General features: G+C 37.6%; 1 protein-coding gene across 2 annotated transcripts in view; it reads left to right on the top strand.

Moving 5' to 3' along the window:
* The window catches only part of LOC117330961 (voltage-dependent calcium channel subunit alpha-2/delta-3-like), a 179,604-nt gene that overhangs the window by 76,900 nt on the left and 77,962 nt on the right, over positions 1 to 24,742 (top strand). For both annotated transcript variants that reach the window (XM_033889543.1, XM_033889545.1), the window contains exons 3-5: positions 9,731 to 9,838; positions 16,233 to 16,292; positions 16,581 to 16,715. In XM_033889543.1, the coding sequence (XP_033745434.1) occupies positions 9,731 to 9,838; positions 16,233 to 16,292; positions 16,581 to 16,715 (303 nt within the window). The remainder of the gene's footprint in view (positions 1 to 9,730; positions 9,839 to 16,232; positions 16,293 to 16,580; positions 16,716 to 24,742) is intronic.

A 24,742-nucleotide genomic window follows, 5' to 3' on the forward strand; every position in this document is an offset into this window, starting at 1 on the left:
GCATGGAAAATCTACTTATCCTGTAGATTGAGATCAATTGTTAGCTAGACTGCATGGAAAACCTACTTATACTGTGGATTGAGGTCAATGTTAGACTGCACTTATACTGTAGATTGAGGTCAATTATCAGACTGCATGGAAAATCTTTTTATACTGCAGATTGAGGTCATTTTTTCAAACTGCATTGAAAATCTACTTATACTGTGGATTGAGGTCAATTGTCAGACTGCATGAAAAAGTTACAAAACATCAAAATTCTAAAAGTATGAACTATTTGTCAAAATAGCAATAGTATAGTCAGGATAAAACAATCTTTTATTGCATGTTGTGTCAGCTTTGCTGCTATATAAAATTGGTGCAGGAAAAATCAGACATTGGTAAAATCCTGTTGTGGAAGATGGGATTTATTCAATTCAAGTATGAATCTTTTTTTTAGATGGAAAGGGTGTTAATCTGGTGTGGTTGAAGTCAAATCAGCCTCATCTGTCTCTTTTAGCACACTGTTATGCTAATGATTTTCAGTAGTTCGATCATTTCATCATTTCATCATTTCCATTTCTATAACTAATTCCTCAGACATTACGTACTCTATAACACTTGAATTGAAGGAAAACATGACTAGAAATTCATCAAAAGTTTGCCAGGTGGAATATCACAGAGATAAATATCAGAGTCTACTGTATCAGTAAAACAAATTAAAATTGGTCGACCTAATTATCAAATTTAATTTAAAAAAAACTTTATCAACTGTATAATCTAATTTCTTGTATAAGATTGAATCATCATATGTAAATAACCAGTACTTTATGAATATGTGTGTAGATTTCTATAAATCTTTGTAGCTTGGCTCAGGTCTCTCGTTTTTGGTACGGAGGCTGAGACCCCTTTAACAGAGTCAGTTTCCTGTGTTGGTTTAATTTATGTCAGGTTAACCGGTGACATTTTGTAAATATCAAGTTTACAGTGTCACAGAGTCGAGGCTAAAAATCAATTGTTGAAGAATGTCATCTGAAGTCTGAGGACTGATGAAATGATGTTGAACACACGTGTTAATAAATTCTTTTTCCTGTACAGCTAAACCGCATAAAATCATGATCAAAGACTCACTAGATTTAATTTCCAATTCTTCAATATGACCGAATTATCTCCCATTAGGTTTATAATGGGGGCCACGGTGGCCGAGTGGTTAAGGTGTCCTGACACTTTAACACTAGCCCTCCACCTCTGGGTTGCGAGTTCGAAACCTACGTGGAGCAGTTGCCAGGTAACTGACCGTAGGCCGGTGGTTTTTCTGCGGGTACTCCAGCTTTCCTCCACCTCCAAAACCTGGCACATCCTTAAATGACCCTGGCTGTTAATAGGATGTTAAACAAAAACAAACCAAACCAAAATTAGGTTTATAATGATGATGCATGTAAGTGGCCAGTTCTGCTGTGAAATGATGCCATTTATAAATAACTTCAGACATGTGTAATAAGACTAAATATTGTGATGTCACAATTAATTTATGACATCATAATTATTATCATGATGATGTCACATATGTCTCGTGTGCTTGCATGTAAAAGGAGGTGAAAAATTTCCTAATCGTGTCAGACTTCCAACTATAGCGACCATTCACTCTCAAGGCAGACATCCTGCCACTAGGCTAAAGGGAAATTCCTGCTATTCTTGAGCTTGAAAGGTGAACTATTCTCTCTACTTTTACAAACTCTCTGTAATTCGGTTAACTGGTAGATTGAAATTAATTTGACAATTTTCACTAATGTATTTTCATGCATTCTCTTGATATTGGAGTTACGTGATAAACAGAATCTTAGACTCTTGAGCATGTCATGTTGAATTTATTAAATTTGTTCAATAATTTGATAAGCTTGTTCGATCAAAACAACAAAACAAATTATTGAACAATTTAAATGAATTCCACGTACGTGACATATTGTCTTGTGATTCACAGCAAACTCTATTTATGACTTCACTTAATGCCATATATTGCTTGCATAAATTTGCCAGACAGATTTAAGGTGATGGAGAAATCTACCACAGGGTATATAGCGCATGATATCAGACTGTCCTATGTACAGGAATATATATGTAAATGTCCTAGAGTTATATACATATCACCAAGCAGATTCTATAGACTACCAGGATTTACGAGGATGGTTAGCCGTGGGTTTGGGAAAGCCAGACTTGTCATGTGATGTGAATTAAGCCAGTCTTTATACATAGTCTCCCAAAGGAAATTGTTGGAGATATTTTTTGGTGAGAAAATGCAATCTATTTATTGGAATATTGCACATTTTCCAGCACAACGAGCCGAGCATCATTAGGCGGAGGTGTCGGCTGTATCCCGCTAACGATTCTTCTTCTCTGGACATCCACTAATCATTCTCCATAAGTCACTCACATTTTGTGTGTGTGCTCAGTCAGATATTGCGCATGTTGCAAATTTTCTTGGTATATCAGTGAAACGACATGATCTTTGCTGTAGAAGAGGTCATATGACTGCTAGTACAAAAATAGTTCTGTAAATTCAGCCAAATGTTTAGAAAAAGAACAATTCGTACAATTATTGACTTTACTTGACCTAGATAAGCAATATTCAAATGAACGAACTGAGAAAAACAATATTCATGGAGGTCAGAGGCAAAGATAAATATCGTAGCACAGTCATTCATGGGGCCAATGCTTGCTCATAAGCCGCTTTACAGTCAAACAATTATCATTGACTCACACCGAGTCTATGTGTATAATGAAGTGAAAAAAATAATAATGTGCCAAAATGAAAATTGATTTTTAGGTCACCTGAGACAAAGTCTCAAGTGACTTATTGTAATTGCCTTTTGTCGGTCTTCATCAGTTGTACAGCCATATATATGTATCTTGTCATGCATTACTGACTGTCTCTTTTAAAACCCCTCAACCGATTTTAATGAAAGTTTGCAGAAACCTACTAAGAGAAAGGCGAGCCGAAGTTGTTCATTACATGGTCTCTTCACCCCTGGTGCCTGAGGGGCAGGGTCAAAAGGGCAAGGGTCATATTGACTAAAATTTTGAAATATTCCAAGGGAAGGGGCTTTCATGGGAGGGAATAAGCAATTTTACATTTTTTCTGCAAAACTTTATCAGAAATACACCAACAGCAATACATTAATGTGTTGGATATGTTGGGGATTTGATAGTATAGTAAGTATTGGTGTTGTCCAGATATTTTAATTCCGTCAATCACATAAATAATGTTCAAGTTTGACAAAGGTAATCTTGATGAAAACATACACTATCATCAAACATAATGTACAATCTGTATAAAGTTCATTCCAAAATATTGATACTTTCCCATTTTTGCTGGATCTCGTTTGCTGCATTTTGGTTTAACATAGTTGAATATAGATCAAAATTTCTGTAATTGTGAATAAATGTCTTACATGTTTCCCAGTTTGGAATTTTGTTGTATTGTCCCATTAATGATATACATTTCGTATATATTTGATATATATATTATATTATTATATATTATTGATATCTAATCGGAAAGGCAACTGATTCCGAACAATCGATTATGAGATGTCAACATTGATGATTGTTTTGAAAATTGAAAGTGCAAGTTCTACTTTCATTTTCTCTAATAGGGAATGGAAGTTGTATGTCATTTTACTCTTAACTATAACTTCCTACCAATCTTGCTATTTAAACTTAATTAATTACAAAAATATAAATGATTTAACTAAAATCATCAATGAAGATAGTTACCTAGAAATGGTATGATAAAAAAGAAATTTTAAGATACAAAGCTACGTAGAGTAAAGCTAGTATCAATGAAATCAAAATGAGAATTGGGAGCTCTGCTACGGAGGAAATAGACCTATTCAATCTCGTGGTAAAAGAAAAGAAAAAGTAATATTTCTTTAAGGATTATATAATGGTGGGATAACTAGAGTAATCATTGAAAACGATCAGTTGCCACTTTAAACTACTTACCGGTATCCCTGATCGTTGATGTTGAATTACATCTAAACCGATTACCATCACTAGTACGTATATTTAATAAATCTTATTAAACATTTTGCATTGCAAGTGAAATGACATATATTTAAGGAAAGTCTGATGGTTGTAAAACCCTTAATGCAGACTTGAATTATCGTCAGCAAACTCCTAGGTTTTAGTGCTTCATTTCTGGATCGATTTTGATCAAACTTCACACACTTATAAAATATACCATGCTATCCCAGGATTGTAGGGTTAAGAAGTGTACAGACTTGGACAAAACAGCATTGGACAAACTGGAGTGTTACAGATTGATGGACAAACTGGAGTGTTACAGATTAATGGACAAACAGAAGTGTTACAGATTAATGGACAAACAGAAGTGTTACAGATTGATGGACAAACTGGAGTGTTATAGATTGATGGACAAACTGGAGTAACACAGATTGATGGACAAACAGGAATGTTACAGATTGATGGACAAAATGGAGTGTTACAGATTGATGGACAAACTGGAGTGTTACAGATTGATGGACAAACTGGAGTGTTACAGATTGATGGACAAACAGAAATGTTACAGATTAATGGACAAACAGGAGTGTTACAGATTAATGGACAAACTGGAGTGTTACAGATTAATGGACAAACAGGAGTGTTACAGATTGATGGACAAACAGAAGTGTTACAGATTAATGGACAAACTGGAGTGTTACAGATTAATGGACAAACTGGAGTGTTACAGATTGATGGACAAACTGGAGTGTTACAGATTAATGGACAAACAGATGGACAAACAGATGGACAAACTGGAGTGTTACATATTGATGGACAAACAGGAGTGTTACAGATTGATGGACAAACATAAGTGTTACAGATTGATGGACAAACTGGAGTGTTACAGATTGATGGACAAACAGAAGTGTTACAGATTGATGGACAAACTGGAGTGTTACAGATTGATGGACAAACTGGAGTGTTACAGATTGATGGACAAACAGGAGTGTTATAGATTGATGGACAAACAGATGGACAAACAGATGGACAAACTGGAGTGTTACAGATTGATGGACAAACAGGAGTATTACAGATTGATGGACAAGCAGGAGTAACACAGATTGATGGACAAACTGGAGTGTTACAGATTGATGGACAAACAGGAATGTTACAGATTGATGGACAAACAGGAGTAACACAGATTGATGGACAAACAGGAGTAACACAGATTGATGGACAAACTGGAGTGTTACAGATTGATGGACAAGCAGGAGTGTTACAGATTGATGGACAAACAGGAGTGTTACAGATTGATGGACAAACAGGAGTGTTACAGATTAATGGACAAACTGGAATGTTAAAGATTGATAGACAACCTGGAGTGTTACAGATTGATGGACAAACAGGAGTGTTACAGATTAATGGACAAACAGAAGTGTTACAGATTAATGGACAAACAGAAGTGTTACAGATTGATGGACAAACAGGAGTAACACAGATTGATGGACAAACTGGAGTGTTATAGATTGATGGACAAACTGGAGTAACACAGATTGATGGACAAACAGGAATGTTACAGATTGATGGACAAACTGGAGTGTTACAGATTGATGGACAAACAGAAGTGTTACAGATTGATGGACAAACTGGAGTGTTACAGATTGATGGACAAACTGGAGTGTTACAGATTGATGGACAAACAGGAGTGTTATAGATTGATGGACAAACAGATGGACAAACAGATGGACAAACTGGAGTGTTACAGATTGATGGACAAACAGGAGTGTTACAGATTGATGGACAAGCAGGAGTAACACAGATTGATGGACAAACTGGAGTGTTACAGATTGATGGACAAACAGGAGTAATACAAATTGATGGACAAACAGGAGTGTTACAGATTGATGGACAAGCAGGAATGTTACAGATTGATGGACAAACAGGAGTAACACAGATTGATGGACAAACAGGAGTAACACAGATTGATGGACAAACTGGAGTGTTACAGATTGATGGACAAGCAGGAGTGTTACAGATTGATGGACAAACTGGAGTGTTACAGATTGATGGACAAACTGGAGTGTTATAGATTAATGGACAAACAGGAGTATTACAGATTAATGGACAAAAAGTGTGTTGAATGGGACAGTGGTAACACCCTTGGCTTCATCTAGGCAGCTGGGGTTTATTTTCCCACTAAGAGAAATTATGATGTGAAAAGTGGGTTACAAACTGCCAGAACATGTTGGATTTCTCAGGGTACTCCGGTTTCCTCTGACAGTAAGAGTACTCCTTTTGCACTACCATTGGGGCCAACAAAAGTGATTAATATAAGTTGATATGATTAAATATTTTGTAGCTGTTATAAATCAGATGAATTTTACATTTTACATTATGAAATGGACAGAAGTGCTACAAATTGATGAACAACATAAAACCCACTTTACTGTTATTTGAAGATCATCAAGAAAGCCACAATAGTTGATGGACGCAAATTTCGCTAACGCACGTGATATTGGATATCCGACACGTAATACCTCTAAGCGATTTCATTATGCTCCTATTACTCCCAGGCTTTTAATTTCATCATTAAGAACATTTTCTTTCGATTGTAATCCAATTTTATTTATATTAATTTGTAACGCCATGTCATGAAATCTGATTCGGGTTGTAAATTACGTTAATTTCATGCTTTCCAGGATTTGACAACAATGTGACAATCCTTTTATCTGTGTTTATAGAAACTCAATGTTGTTAAGACCTATTGATTTCTGTTGGATGGTTCTGACCACAGCAGAATCAACATGTCTGATAATTTCCCAGGAGATTCCGGTACTTCTTTGGGAATAGTCCATCTGATTGCAAGCATTGTCTCATCAAATACACACTAATATGGGGGTGATGTCACAGGTAAAAGGAACGAGTTCAGTCGGTGTATTAATAGAGTAATCAATTTCACCGGACATCTCGTTCTATAGAGTTGGCAGGCCCAGACAGACAAACATGATATTATCGTATACTTACAGTATTTTGTATATATATATGTACTATATATATAAAAATATAAGTATTTCTTACGTTCCTGGTCCATACTGACAGAAACAATTACATAGCCCCTGTGAGTGTACCTTAGCCGATTGGCACACTCTACACTGGTTTGGCTGATCGACACTCTATACACTGGTTTGGCTGATCGACACTCTGTATACTGGTTTGGCTGATCAACACTCTGTATACTGGTTTGGCTGATCGACACTCTGTACACTGGTTTGGCTGATCGACACTCTTTACACTGGTTTGGCTGATCGACACTCTGTACACTGGTTTGGCTGATCAGCACTCTGTATACTGGTTTGGCTGATCGACACTCTGTATACTGGTTTGGCTGATCGACACTCTGTACACTGGTTTGACTGATCGACACTCTGTACACTGGTTTGGTTGATCGACACTCTGTATACTGGTTTGGCTGATCGACACTCTGTACTGGTTTGGCTGATCGACACTCTGTACACTGGTTTGGCTGATCGACACTCTGTACTGGTTTGACTGATCGACACTGTATACTGGTTTGACTGATCGACACTCTGTACACTGGTTTGGCTGATCGACACTCTGTACACTGGTTTGGCTGATTGACACTCTGTACTGGTTTGACTGATCGACACTCTGTACACTGGTTTGGCTGATCGACACTCTGTATACTGGTTTGGCTGATCGACACTCTATACACTGGTTTGGCTGATCGACACTCTGTATACTGGTTTGGCTGATTGACACTCTGTACACTGGTTTGGCTGATCGACACTCTGTATACTGGTTTGGCTGATCGACACTCTGTACACTGGTTTGGTTGATCGACACTCTGTATACTGGTTTGGCTGATCGACACTCTGTACACTGGTTTGACTGATCGACACTCTGTACACTGGTTTGGCTGATCGACACTCTGTATACTGGTTTGGCTGATCGACACTCTGTACTGGTTTGACTGATCGACACTCTGTATACTGGTTTTGCTGATCGACACTCTGTATACTGGTTTGGTTGATCGACACTCTGTACACTCGTTTGGCTGATCGACACTGTATACTGGTTTGGCTGATCGACACTGTATACTGGTTTGGCTGATCGACACTGTATACTGGTTTGGCTGATCGACACTGTATACTGGTTTGGCTGATCGACACTGTATACTGGTTTGGCTGATCGACACTCTGTATACCGGTTTGACAGATCGACACTCTGTACACTGGTTTGGCTGATCGACACTCTGTATACTGGTTTGGCTGATGGACACTCTGTACACTGGTTTGGCTGATCGACACTCTGTACACTGGTTTGACTGATCGACACTCTGTACACTGGTTTGGCTGATCGACACTCTATACTGGTTTGGCCGATTCGCACTCTGTATACTGGTTTGGCTGACAATTAAATTATATCCCTCTCTCTAAATGGCTGACTTAATTTTATTTTCCTATGAGGCTGATTACATGAAGAGCTTATCAAAAAATAGTTACAAAGTCCTTCAATTTCACCCTTCTACGATATAATAGCATCATGTTATCTTTACCAAATTAAACTCTATTGATCGCGTTGATAGAATAATAGCCTGTGGAACTGAAAATCAAGGACACCATAGACTCTTCAACATCATCCACTTACCTCGATCTTTACTCACCACATAAACAACAGGGACAGCTTACGATAAGTGTGATCATTTCAATTACCCAATTGTTAATTTTCCATTTCCTGATATCAACATCCTTGAAAAAATCATTAACAGCACAGGATTTTGAGAGATGGGGATTGATGAAGATCATGAAAATGTTTTATGGCCGACATCATAATCAACCAAATTAAAAATCTTCTGTTCTCTTTGGCAATATAAAGTATTAACTGTTTGATGCTTGTTGATATGTCTGGTGGTTCTGTTGGCACCAACTAATTTCTCATTTAGAGGCTATGACTTGACCCTGCAGATTTGATATAGATTTGACCCAGATTTGACCTACATTTCCAGACTTTACCCAGATTTGACCTAGATTTGATCAAGTGTTTACCGAGATTTGACCCAAATTTGATATAGAATTGACCCAGATTTGGCCTAGATTTGATGCAGATTTGACCTAGATTTGACCCAAATTAGATATAGATTTGACTCAGATTTCTAGATTTGACCCAGATTTGACCTAGATTTGATCCAGATTATATCTAAATTTGACCCAAATTTGATATAGATTTGATCTAGATTTCCAGATTTGACCCAGATTTGACCCAGATTTGATATAGAATTGACCCAGATTTGGCCTAGATTTGATGCAGATTTGACCTAGATTTGACCCAAATTAGATATAGATTTGACTCAGATTTCTAGATTTGACCCAGATTTGACCTAGATTTGATCCAGATTATATCTAAATTTGACCCAAATTTGATATAGATTTGATCTAGATTTCCTGATTTGACCCAGATTTGACCCAGATTTGACCTAGATTTGATCCAGATTGACCTAGATTTGACCCAAATTCCATATAGATTTGACCAAGATTTGACCTAGATTTCTGGATTTGACCCAGATTTGACCTAGGTTTGGTGCCTATCCTTTAGCAACCTCTGGTCCTAGTCTCCATGAAATATTTCAAAGTTCACCCTGTAAATCAATAAAACATGTATTACAAACAAAATTTATTTAATACTTTACAAATTATGAAGTGATTTTTACTGTCTTTCCTGTTTATATTTACAGAAATATCAAAAACTTACAAGTACCCATCGCTGGAGTCCTGAAATCCTCATCAAGAGAACTGCTCTAAGCATCAAGCGTTTACTACAAAGCAAAGTCCGAGCTGTCAGGGTAAGTGCCAGTCAGATCTGAGAGTATCAGAGAAATCCATTTTATATACATACACATCTCAAATGACATACTTTTTTACTATTGTGTCATTGGGCGTCAAGTAGTATTTTAAATTAATTTGACTGAGAATTATTTACAGATCTTTCTGCTACAATGAAAGTCAATTTAGAATGTACTTACCATGTTTTTTAATACACTTATAAAATTCCTTTATAAATCCTGGAAATTTCCAATATTCACGTTTTAGGTTAATCAATTTTCTAAATTATATTCCATCTGAATGTTGACTGGTACAATGGAGTACAATATATTGGTTTTCATATATATGTTTTATATGCAAACCATCATCAATAACTCATAGCAAATAAGTACCATATTTATCTTCAAATAAGCCCCCTCCCCAAGTGTTAAAATATAGTACCATATTCATCTTCAAATACGCCCCCTCCCCTAGTGTTAAGATTTAGTACCATATTCATCTTGAAATATGCCCCCTCCCCAAGTGTTAAAATATAGTACCATATTTATCTACAAATAAACCCCCTCTCATAGTGTTAAGATTTAGAACCATATTTATCCTCAAATAAGCCCCCTTCCCAAGTGTTAAAATTTAGTACCATATTTATCTTCAAATAAGCCCCCTCCCCTAGTGTTAAAATTTAGTACCATATTTATCTTCAAATAAGCCCCCTTGCCTAGTGTTAACATTTAGTACAATTTTCTCTTCAAATAAACCCCCTCCCCTAGTGTTAAAATTTAGTTCCATATTTATATTCAAGTAAGCCCCTTTCCCTAGTGTTTAAGTTTTGTACCATAACTATCTTCAAATAAGCCCTCCTCCCATAGTGTAAAAGAATAAGCTCTTCCCCCAGTGTAAAAGCTTAGTTTGGGAAGGGCTTATTTGAAAATCATGTTTAGCTTATATTGTTTCAAAATGGATGATTCTGTAAAAATGAAGGGAATACTAATTAAGCATGGCGCTGTGTAATGATGAGGAAATTAATCTATATATATACCGTATACTTATATTGTTAATGTGATTTATTCATCATTTTATCAGTTTTTATTACCTGTCATATTTTATTAATGATGCCATAATGATGTTTATAATAACCTCCCTTTAAACCAAAATTTTTTTCTAAAATGTTTCAGAATGTCTTCCGCATCACTGTATATATTTTATAGTCTTGAGTTTACTTTCAATATTCGCATGTTATTGAATAGAAATACAGAAATTCAGCTGTCAGTTATGATGTCCCTACATTTCATACAAGTTTTTATTGTATATTTATGCTTGACTGACAATCTGCCATGATATAAACAATCTTGAAAAAAGTGTGATTTATAGAACTAAAAATACAATCCATTTTGCGCTTGTTATAACGTCAAAATTGTAACCATGGAGACAGCAACAGTTTATTTTATCAAAATGTCTTTTCTATCTATAATAGATTACATTCTGTTGGTTATATATAACATTTATATTTAAATAAAACAGAATCTGCAAACGGCTGCAAAAGGTTTACAGAATCTATATGATGTACTGGAAGCATCGCTAACCTTGCTATGATATTCATAGTCGTTATAAACGACAGAACGTTGCATGCAAATATAACATATTGTACATGGTAGTGTTACAATGATGGACATAATCATGGCTTTACATGGTAACATCCACATGCAAATTATACCTGACCAGACCTTGAGTAAAATGTTTGAAACCATGAGATAGTATGACGTTTTGATACATGGTCATCGCACAATGTATTGATCAAGGGTTTAAACTTGGTGGTTACACTAGCATTTTGCTGTGACTGGAGTTTTTCATCTTCAAACAAAATTTGGCTGACATATACATAAATTCACTGGTCGAAAATTCCCAGCAAACAGTACTTCTCACTGTTTTAAGGTAATGGAATGATGTTTTGATATCTATTTCAAAATGTACATCATTTTATTTGAGCAGGACAGTTCAGTATTTAGGTTTTTGATCCATGGCTTTAGCAGAATTATATTCTACAAGTTTTTCTATGAATTAATGTGATGTTATAGTTAACAAGAAATTAATCAAATGTGTGGCATGCATTACATGGCATTTACGACTTAATAGCAAAACAGTCCCAAGAGAAAAAAATAGTATAGCCTTGTGGTTATCATGAACAAAGCTATACAATATCAGAATTATATCTCCTGGCATTTTGGTACAATCTGTTCATTATATATATATGCAGTTGCTATTCTGCTTAGCCCTCAGCATTTTTTGGACTGGGACGACTGATTAAGTCCTCAACATTTTAGGGAGTGGGACAACAGATTAAGTCCTCAACATTTTTTGGACTGGGACGACTGATTAAGTCCTCAACATTTTTTGGACTGGGACGACTGATTAAGTCCTCAACATTTTAGGGAGTGGGTCTGATTGATTCACCCTCAGCATTTTTGGGAGTGGGACAACTGATTTGCCCATTGTCTGTATAATGTGACCAGGTGGGGTGTCCTGCTGGATGTCTTAAGCAGTACATGATTCAGTGAGGTACGTAGCACTACATAGTTGGCATCCGAGTTCTGCACTATCACAAGCAGACAAATACAACCAAATGGCAGCCTCCGAAAACACTGCACACACATACAACCAAATGGCAGCCTCCAAAAACACTGCACACACATATGTACTATACACAAGTGTTCTGGTCATATAGAGACCAATATATGTTTACAACAACATTTTATATTGTTACCTAGCTGTACGATACAGGTCACAATATAAAATTTTGTTGTACACATACATTAGCAGATTAGTATACCTGCATCATCACCAATATGGAGTGAATCGCTGCAGTGGCAAATTAATCCATCGGAGTGATGCATATAGCACAGTCTCAACCAGAAATGATTGAATGCTGAACTGTTGCCAGATGCTAGTTTATGGTCAATTTAACTACAATATTTGTGACAGATATATACATGTACATAGTCATTCATTCAATTGATCTGTCACCCAAATTGTATCCATATCGACAGTATACTTAAGCATTTGGTAACTGCTTAGTGCTTAAATTTACATTTTGATTACCTTTACTTTTTCATTATACCACAAAAAAAAAAAAAAAAAAAAAGACTTTAAATTTCCTGCTCACCAAAGTCAGCTAGAAGCAAGTTCAAATCCAAGAGCAGCTGAAATTTGTTTTGTCTGAAATAATGATGTTTCCATCGCCTGGATTAACGTACAATATTTTCCGCCGAAAATCCCTCCAGAAATTGTCACATGAATGAAAGTCGCTGAGTCAGCAGGCGTCAACAATCCTAAGGACATTTTGTTTAAATCAGATTCCATGTCGGATATGAGTGTTGCTAGCAGACAGCATTGACAAACTTCGTAATTGATTTATATTTTCTGTGATATCTTATAGCTAAAGGCTAAAATATTCAAACAGCTCATATGCAATATATATTATAAATTGTAGTATACGGACTGAATCACTAGTATACAGTTTCATAGATTGATTTTCTAATGACAATTATATGTAAATGCCAAAAAAGGATGTAAATATCAATCGAATATGCACCAAATTTTACATGCATCTAGTTGTGATAATAAAGTGCTGGGTACGTCTATACACCCTTTCGTTGTGTCTCTGGTCTGTGAAAAACACAGGACTTTGGTACTGAGTTTACCTGTTTCGCCATGTTCAGTAAACTATCGAAGTGTACGTACAATATAGCTAATCGCGATGGTTCTTTGTTTTTTTTAATGTTCGGACCGTATCAATAGTGTTGGCACCAACATTTGGCTGGAGAGTCTTTCATTGTTTGCTGACGCTCGGGGAAAAGACAATTAGTTCTGTCTTTTCCAGATTGTCATATTTATCTACAAATAAGCCCTGCCCAAACTTTAACATTACACTTTTGTGATTTGTTGATATTAATACGGTAAGCTTGAACATATTGGATTTCCTCCTTGTGTTAGACTGACATTCTGGTTTTTTTTTTGTCCCAGTCGTGGGCTGATAACCATGTAGTCATAATGGAACTGATAATTGCTATAACTCTTTCCCGAGACATATAACAGGACCCTGTAGCTATATTCACTTTTGTTGTATCAGGGGTATTCCTCGTTTCAGTCATTGTGATTTCCGGAAACTGTACAGTCGAGTTTGGTACCGTAAGCTAGCTCCTTCTACACAGTGTTAGATTCAATTGGAATCGAAGCAGTTACATCATAGCACTTTGTTCAGGCAATATCTAAAGGCTGTTGGATAATTTGGCGGATCTGCAATTATTATAAGAGCATTTGTATAAGTCGAATTTTCTACTTTCTTTCTCTTGTGAACATGATACCTTTGATAAATATGAACTGATTTTGATGAAATCTAATTTGTAAGGAGCTTTATATTTGAATAAGATATTGGAAAATTTTGATAATCAGGATAATTCAGTGATAGCTTGCAGAGTTATGGCCTTTTGTAATTTTATTATGTTTAGACCTTGTGAACATGTTAACTTGAGTAAATATAAACAGATTTTCTTGAAAGTTGTTATGCAGCTTTAATTTTATCAGTAAGATCTCAGACAATTTTTGCGATCAGGCTGATTCAATTATAACTTACCCAGTGGGCACACAACGTCTGGAGAACGTTGCAGTTACGTCAGGATGCAACGTTGCATTTAGGTTGTAGTAATGTTGCAAATGAAAGTTTGGGGAACGTTTTCATACAACGTTCCCACAACGTTACTGTGTTACGATGTGGCAACATTTTATTTACGTTGTATAGACGTTGTCACAACGTCGTATTGTTTTAATTTCTACTATTGTTACCTATTATGTACAACAAAAACTCAAGTTGTTTTAAACAGTATTTTAATGTCTTTATTTCCATGTGTCCATGTGCTTGCACTCCTCCCATCACTCCTATCTCTGATGTCTCTGATTACCTCGGTGCATCCAGTTATCACCATTTAATCTGTAAAGAAAAAATCAAAACAATAATTATTGATATACCGTAAACTTTTCGGCAATATATCATAACGTGCTCGGTTAACAAATATGCGTAAAACTAAACTTATGCCCGGTGATACCAAAAACGTACATCCGTTGTACGTACGTACGTGAAGATAAATCATAACATGCCCGATCTGTTTGTAAATAAACACAAGTCAAAATCAAACGCAGTGTAATAAACAAAATACGAGTCATATAGAACTTACCTTGAATTACTGATCTGTATTCGGGAAGAAAGCTAATTCCATATGTTATTTTGAAAGCAAATACATAATCCAGTACAGCAAGTCAACAGTCCGATTGAAATGTGTGTGTGTACGGCCCACATGTGTTTGCAGAACAAAGAACCGGAAGTTAAAATTACCACGCAAATATCAATACTGTTTTTTCTTCTCTCTATCTCTTTCTTTTCCCGAAAAAAATTGCAACGGTTTCAACCAAAACATGACATTTTCATGCAGTTAAAACTGAAATTAAAGTCGTCTTAAAAAATGTTTTTGAAATGAATGTGAATGTTTGTATTGCCCCCTGATGGATATATATTGCAACATAAAGGGAGGTAACACCGATTTGTTATCGTAACCCCGTAAGTTCGAGTTTGATAACATTTATTGGTATAAAAGGAGGTCTAACAGCAAAACTGGATCAGGAAAGGATAAATGATCGATATTATATTATAAGGGCACATTATAGGCGACGTAGGTTGCTTTTAAACTAATCTAAACATATTCATTATTGACAAATAAAATTTCGAGCCAATTAGATAATTAAATTTATCATGAAATTTGATGTTTTCATTCGGTATGTCTTTGGCATTTGTGTAAACTTGCAAGCGTTTAAAATAAACAATAAATACACAAAGTTTGCATTAAAACCTAGTTACAACGTTGTTACAACGTCAAAAGCTAACGTTGTACTAACGTTTGCCATGAAACGTTCTCACAACGTTGTAGGAAAGTCACGGACGTTGTGACCTGAATAGGACGTTTTCCGGACGTTCTCCGAACGTTTTGTGTCCACTGGGTAAGGAGTTATGGCCCTTTGTAATATTTTTTGACCTTCTGAGCATAACTTGAGTAAATATGAATGGATTTTGATGAAATTTTGTATGTTGTATGTGTGCTTTATATCAATCTAATCTTGATAAATTTTTAAACATAAGGACCAATCTGATTTTAATAGTTATGGCCCTTCGCACTGAAGATCTAGGCCAGGTCATGATATTGGGCCAGTAGCATGCTAGGATGAAGTTAATTCAAAGGGATGGCCTTGGCCTACTTTCAAAGTCACATGGTTCAGATATCTTAAATCTTAGTTTAAAAGCAAAAGTCATCCTTCATTATACATATCAGATGCCTGTTAAACCCCATGGGCCTCTTGTTTGTTTTTACCTAGAATCTGGTTGCGGTTGCTGAAGAAGCCAGTAGAAACCATACATTTGATGAGCAGCTTCAGGTTTGTAAACATTTCGTCTACTCAATCTGCCCTTGATCCCTCCTTCATCATTGTATTGCTGGTTTAAGTTTACAAACCTATGTTTGTGTTTAATAGAGTATTTTAGACATCTGTGTCTGACGTGTAATGTCACATTCACTGTCATAATTAAGTTACCTCCCCTTCATTTTTTTTAAATTTTGAATAGTCACAATTTCAAGAGTTGCTGTTCTGCACACATTTCTCACTACTTTAGAATTATTTTGTAACACGGACATTGTTACTGATACTGTTTCTATATCCTTACAGTTTGACTACCTTAACAACAAGAAACTCCTGACAGATGCAGACCTCCTGATGATGGGGATCAATCGTACAAATCCTGACGTAGTACGACCGCCACCAAGAACTCACAATGTCACCAAGTCAACTGGGGGTGGCCAGGTAAGGTGTTATATATATAGACAACCTCACAATGTCACCAAGACAACTGGGGGTGGCCAGGTAAGGTGTTATATATAGACAACCTCACAATGTCACCAAGTCAACTGGGGGTGGCCAGGTAAGGCGTTATATATAGACAACCTCACAATGTCACCAAGACAACTGGGGGTGGCCAGGTAAGGTGTTATATATATAGACAACCTCACAATGTCACCAAGTCAACTGGGGGTGGCCAGGTAAGGCGTTATATATATAGACAACCTCACAATGTCACCAAGACAACTGGGGGTGGCCAGGTAAGGTGTTATATATAGACAACCTCACAATGTCACCAAGACAACTGGGGGTGGCCACACGGGTAAGGTGTATATATTATATACAACCTCACAATGTCACCCAGTACAACTGGGGGTGGCCAGGGTAGGTGTTATATATAACAACCTCACAATGTCACCAAGTAACAACTGGGGGTGGCCAGGTAAGGCTGGTTATATATTAGACAACCTTCACAAGGTCACCAAGTCAAACTGGGGGTGGCCAGGTAAGGTGTTATATATATATACACCTCACAATGTCACCAAGTCAACTTGGGGGTGCCAGGTGAAGGCATATATATATATACAACCTCACAATGTCACCAAGACAACTCTGGGGATGGCCAGGGTAAGGTGGTGATATATAAGACAAACCTCACTAATGTCACCAAGTCAACTGGGGGTGGCCAGGTAGGCTGTTTATATAGATAGGGACAACCTGCAACAATGTCACCAAGTACAAACCTGAGGGTGGCCAGGTAAGGTGTTATATATATAGACAACCTCACAATGTCACCAAGTCAACTGGGGGTGGCCAGGTAAGGTGTTATATAACCTCACAATGTCACCAAGTCAACTGGGGGTGGCCAGGTAAGTTATTATATATATAGACAACCTCACAATGTCACCAAGTCAACTGGGGGTGGCCAGGTAAGGTGTTATAAATAGACAACCTCACAATGTCACCAAGTCAACTGGGGGTGGACAGGTAAGGCGTTATATATAGACAACCTCACAATGTCACCAAGTCAACTGGGGGTGGCCAGGTAAGGTGTTATATATATAGACAACCTCACAATGTCACCAAGTCAACTGGGGGTGGCCAGGTAAGGCGTTATATATAGACAACCTCACAATGTCACCAAGTCAACTGGGGGTGGACAGGTAAGGCGTTATATATAGACAACCTCACAATGTCACCAAGTCAACTGGGGGTGGCCAGGTAAGGTGTTATATATAGACAACCTCACAATGTCACCAAGTCAACTGGGGGTGGACAGGTAAGGCGTTATATATAGACAACCTCACAATGTCACCAAGTCAACTGGGGGTGGACAGGTAAGGCGTTATATATAGACAACCTCACAATGTCACCAAGTCAACTGGGGGTGGCAAGGGAGGGTGTTATATATATAGACAACCTCACAATGTCACCAAGTCAACTGGGGGTGGCCAGTTAAGGTGTTATATATAAAGACAACCTCACAATGTCACCAAGACAACTTGGGATGGCCAGGTAAGGTATTATATATATAGACAACCTCACAATGTCACCAAGACAACTGGGGGTGGCCAGGTAAGGTGTTATATATATATATACAACCACACAATGTCACCAAGGCAACTGGGGGTGGCCAGGTAAGGTGTTATATATATACAACCTCACAATGTCACCAAGTCAACTGGGGGTGGCCAGGTAAGGTGTTATATATATACAACCTCACAATGTCACCAAGTCAACTGGGGGTGGCCAGGTAAGGTGTTATATATAGACAACCTCACAATGTCACCAAGTCAACCCGGCATGGCCAGGTAAGGCGTTATATATATAGACAACCTCACAATGTCACCAAGACAACTGGGCATGGCCAGGTAAGGCGTTATATATATATACAACCTCACAATGTCACCAAGACAACTGGGGGTGGCCAGGTAAGGTGTTATATATATATAGACAACCTCACAATGTCACCAAGACAACTGGGGGTGGCCAGGTAAGGTGTTATATAACCTCACAATGTCACCAAGTCAACTGGGCATGGCCAGGTAAGGTGTTATATATATATACAACCTCACAATGTCACCAAGTCAACTGGGGGTGGCCAGGTAAGGCGTTATATATAGACAACCTCACAATGTCACCAAGACAACTGGGGGTGGCCAGGTAAGGTGTTATATATATATATACAACCTCACAATGTCACCAAGACAACTGGGGGTGGCCAGGTAAGGTGTTATATATATAGACAACCTCACAATGTCACCAAGTCAACTTGGGGATGGCCAGGTAAGGTGTTATATATATAGACAACCTCACAATGTCACCAAGTCAACTCGGGATGGCCAGGTAAGGTGTTATATATATACAACCTCACAATGTCACCAAGTCAACTGGGGGTGGCCAGGTAAGATGTTATATATATATAGACAACCTCACAATGTCACCAAGACAACTGGGGGTGGCCAGGTAAGGTGTTATATATATATATATACAACCTCACAATGTCACCAAGACAACTGGGGGTGGCCAGGTAAGGTGTTATATATATAGACAACCTCACAATGTCACCAAGTCAACTCGGGATGGCCAGGTAAGGTGTTATATATATACAACCTCACAATATCACCAAGTCAACTGGGGGTGGCCAGGTAAGGTGTTATATATAGACAACCTCACAATGTCACCAAGTCAACTGGGGGTGGCCAGGTAAGTTGTTATATATATACAACCTCACAATGTCACCAAGACAACTGGGGGTGGCCAGGTAAGGTGTTATATATATATATACAACCTCACAATGTCACCAAGTCAACTGGGGGTGGCCAGGTAAGGTGTTATATATATAGACAACCTCACAATGTCACCAAGTCAACTGGGGGTGGCCAGGTAAGGTGTTATATATATACAACCTCACAATGTCACCAAGACAACTGGGGGTGGCCAGGTAAGGTGTTATATATATACAACCTCACAATGTCACCAAGTCAACTGGGGGTGGCCAGGTAAGTTGTTATATATATACAACCTCACAATGTCACCAAGACAACTGGGGGTGGCCAGGTAAGGTGTTATATATATATATACAACCTCACAATGTCACCAAGTCAACTGGGGGTGGCCAGGTAAGGTGTTATATATATAGACAACCTCACAATGTCACCAAGTCAACTGGGGGTGGCCAGGTAAGGTGTTATATATATACAACCTCACAATGTCACCAAGACAACTGGGGGTGGCCAGGTAAGGTGTTATATATATACAACCTCACAATGTCACCAAGTCAACTGGGGGTGGCCAGGTAAGGTGTTATATATATAGACAACCTCACAATGTCACCAAGTCAACTCGGGATGGTCATATGTTAATAATGTTGCCCTATGTCTATCCCATCCCATCATCCATGTCATGTCCTGTCACATCCCATCCTGTCACATCCCATCCTGTCACATCCCATCCTGTCACATCCTGTCACATCCTGTCACATCCCATCCTGTCACATCCTGTCACATCCCATCCTGTCACATCCCATCCTGTCATATCCTGTAACATCCCATCCCATTGTGTCATATCCAGTCACATCCAATCCCGTTGTGTCACATCCTGTAATATCCGCTTGTGTCACATCCTGTCACATCCTGTCACATCCTGTCACATCCAATCCAGTTGTGTCACGTCCTGTCACATCCTGAAACTAATTCATATAGTAACATGGCAGTAGGGGCATGTATGTCTTGGAGACATTGTTCTAGTTAAATGGAAGTTTTGGTTTAAATTGTAGAATAATGAAAGGATGTATCCATCCAATTAATTCTAATTAACTACTGTAATCATGCATCAATTTCAGACAGTGTATCTTAACATTTTCTGAAACATCTTGTTGAATAGAATGGGGAATGATATAAATTGGTCTAATTTTCTCAGCTGAGAGGCTTATTAACTTCACTAATATATCTCTAATATAAGCCAAGTCCAGGTCAGATATATAAAGATATTCTTTATAAGGTTTATACTTGTGAGGAATTAGGAGTAGTTATATGTATCTATTGTACCTTGGGCAAAAATGTCCAGAATCGCGGGTTTGAAGCAGGTGGCTAATTAACAAATTTGTACAAAAGTGATGAGGATTTTGATGCTGCAAGCTTCTAAGCTGTCTGTAGTTCAGTCAGAAATCTGGCGACAAGAAGAGAAAAAAAAACAACCATAAACAACACGCCATCTACTACTGAATGAAAAAAAAACCCGTCTAAGTTAAGACCTTGGTGCCCCCAAGCAGGAGGTGGGGCCCATTAGGGGAAATGGACCAAAACTCTCTTTTGGAATATATGGCATGATATTGTCCACATGACAGTCTGTTGGATACTTGGCCCATGGAACAGGGTCCAATCAGGGAATCAGAGAACATTTTTAAGTGTTACTGCTTGTTTTTTTGGCATAGGCGTATAATATTATTTTGGCCCCAGATATGACGTGACAGGTGGCGTTACTGGTCAAGACGAAGAATGTAATTGGTCAATGTAGCGGTAAATGTAAAATGCAGCCATGCAGTTAAAAACAAAACAAAGTTAAGATTGAATGCAAGCTGAATAAGTGGATGTATCTTTTCAAATGACACATTAATAAAATTATATTCCTGATTCAAATGCAGTCTTATATATGATTCAAACTGATATAATTTTGTTATCCGTGCTGAAATGCATTAGTTCGTTAATTCATTTCACCAATAGTTTTACATTATAACCACCAGCATTAAAACTATACTGTTTATCATTTTTAAAGATATTTCTTGTTAAAGGACTTAGTCTGAATTTGGTCAGGTCAGCAGTTTTGGTTGACTCTATATACTCTGTATGACGTACTCCGTATGACGTACTCTGTATGACTGTATAAATGGTGGTTCTGATTCTCTGGAACAGAGGGACAAGTTCCAAATACAGAAAATAAAGATAAATCTTTTAAAATCCCTCAATCCTAGAAATACTACTTTCTTTGATAAAGATATGATTTACTCAAATTTGGTCATTAGCACTAAAATGATGGGTGTATTTAGAGAATTAATATGCTATAAACATTGCATTGACTTGCAAGCTGGCCTCTTAAGGACTGAGGGATAGCGACCAATCTAGGGAAAGTCATCATTTTTTGAAATCAAATGTTACATAAGTAATAATTAATTTTCTAAAGATTTGAATATTTTGCCATGCTTGCTGGTTCAACTGTATATACATACCAGCAACCACAAATTTGCACATATATATATAGTATGCACTTTTTAGGTCATCTGACCCGAAGGGTCAGGATGACCTATAGTCATCATGCTTCGTCCGTCGTCGTGCGCCGTGCGTTGTGCGTCGTGCGCCGTGCGCCGTGCGTAAACTTTTCACATTTCAATCTTCTTCTCAAGTTCCACCAGTGGGATTAAGCTGAAACTTGCCTGAAATGATCCTGAGATGGTCCTGACCAAGTGTTGTTATTTTTCGGGTCAGTCCGAAATCCAAGATGGCCGCCATAGCTGCCATTTTGAAAACACATTTTAAACTTCTTCTCAAGTTCCACCAGTGCTGTTGGGCTGAAACTTGCCAGAAATGATCCTGAGATGATCCCGACCAAGTGTTGTTATTTTTCGGGTCGGTCCGAAATCCAAGATGGCCGCCATAGCCGCCATCTTGAAAAACACATTTTAAACTTCTTCTCAAGTTCCACCAGTGCTTTTGAGCTGAAACTTGCCTGAAATGATCCTGAGATGATCCTGACCAAGTGTTGTTATTTTTCGGGTTGGTCCGAAATCCAAGATGGCCGCCATAGCCGCCATCTTGAAAAACACATTTTAAACTTCTTCTCAAGTTCCACCAGTGCTATTGAGCTGAAACTTGCCTGAAATGATCCTGATATGATCCCGACCAAGTGTTGTTATTTTTCGGGTCGGTCCAAAATCCAAGATGGCCGCCATAGCCGCCATCTTGAAAAACACATTTTAAACTTCTTCTCAAGTTCCACCAGTGCTTTTGAGCTGAAACTTGCCTGAAATGATCCTGAGATGATCCCGACGAAGTGTTGTTATTTTTCGGATCGGTCCGAAATCCAAGATGGCCGCCATAGCCGCCATCTTGAAAAACACATTTTAAACTTCTTCTCAAGTTCCACCAGTGCTATTGAGCTGAAACTTGCCTTAAATGATCCTGATATGATCCCGACCAAGTGTTGTTATTTTTCGGGTCGGTCCAAAATCCAAGATGGCCGCCATAGCCGCCATCTTGAAAAACACATTTTAAACTTCTTCTCAAGTTCCACCAGTGCTATTGAGCTGAAACTTGCCTGAAATGATCCCGATATGATCCCGACCAAGTGTTGTTATTTTTCGGGTTGGTCCGAAATCCAAGATGGCCCCCATAGCCGCCATTTTGAAAACACATTTTAAACTTCTTCTCCGGTTCCACCAGTGCTTTTGAGCTGAAAATTGCCTGAAATGATCCTGATATGATCCCGACCAAGTGATGTTATTTTTCGGGTCGGTCCGAAATCCAAGATGGCCACCATAACCACCATCTTCAAAAACACATTTTAAACTTCTTCTCAAGTTCCACCAGTGCTGTTGGGCTGAAACTTGCCTGAAATGTTCCTGAGATCATCCCGACCAAGTGTTGTTATTTTTTAGATTGGTCTGAAATGCAAGATGGCCACCATATCCGCCATCTTAAAAAACACATTTTAAACTTCTTCTCCAGTTCCACTGGTGCCATTGAGCTCGAAATTGGTGAGAATGTTAAGGAAGGAGTGCCAACAAAGTGTTGTTATTTTTTCGGCCTTGTAAAAACTTTGAAATGGCAGCAATGGCGGCCATTTTGTAACATGATTGCGCAATCATGGTTTTCCTGAACAACACCTATTTCAAACTTCTTCTCAAATTCCACCGGTGGGATTCAGCTCTTACTTACCAGAAATGATCCTTAGATGGTCCAGACCAAGTGTTATTATTTATTGGGTCGGTCAGATATCCAAGATGGCCACCATGGCCAACAGTGCCACTATATACTTGCTACAGAGAATGCATACTACAATAATATAAGGGTTTTAATTAAAAGTCAGATGACCGTTAAGGCCCCTGGGCCTCTTGTTTTCCAAAATCTGACATATGAAAAAATTGACTGCACACTATATGCAGATACAAGCATTTTTGCTGGTTAGATGCGCGATGTTATGAATGTTATTCGAGATTAATTGTTATCATTGTTTCCTTCAACCATAGGATTATAATTTGAATATGTAAATTATTGAGTAAGTAAATAGTAAACGTATAATCAATACGATAAATTGCTATAGTGATGTTAATTTCATTGAAATTTTACCTGAAATTTATTTATCAGTATTTACAAGATCTTTATTACATTTTTACCAGAGAAATATCGAAAATTAATCATTCTATAAAGTGATATTTTTCTCTAGTGAAAAAAATATCACTTTTTCTGATTTAGCCAATTAATTAAAACACTGCCTACAAAATTGGCAATAGGGAAAATTAAATGCTGACATGGTATATTCTGCAATAAAAATGTAATTAACAGAATATCTAACAATATCTTCAGTAAATTTCACTCGTGTGTCTAATATTTTGATATTTTTCACTCATGCTGCACACTCGTGAAAAATATCAAAACATTAGCCCCACTCGTGAAACATATTTGATATAACTGAAGACACTGTTAGATATCCTCTAAATATGTCTCTGTAAAAAGAGCCACACTTATGTTCTGCACACATACAATCTCACTTGCGGTATTTAGGCTACATAAAAATCTGCAGTATGGTTCATCATGGCTCGAGTTAAGTTCATGAAAACAAATTTGAAATGATGCATCAATATTTAATCCAATTTAACTTTCAACCAACTGGCCCTATAAATTACGACCTGACAGTAAAAACTGCTCTGATTCATTGTCCGTACTGTTCATTTCAATGATATTAAAATAGTAACCGTGGAAACAAATAACGGTTAA

Source organism: Pecten maximus, chromosome 7, assembly GCF_902652985.1.
Source record: "Pecten maximus chromosome 7, xPecMax1.1, whole genome shotgun sequence".
In the NCBI taxonomy this organism is placed as follows: domain Eukaryota; kingdom Metazoa; phylum Mollusca; class Bivalvia; order Pectinida; family Pectinidae; genus Pecten; species Pecten maximus.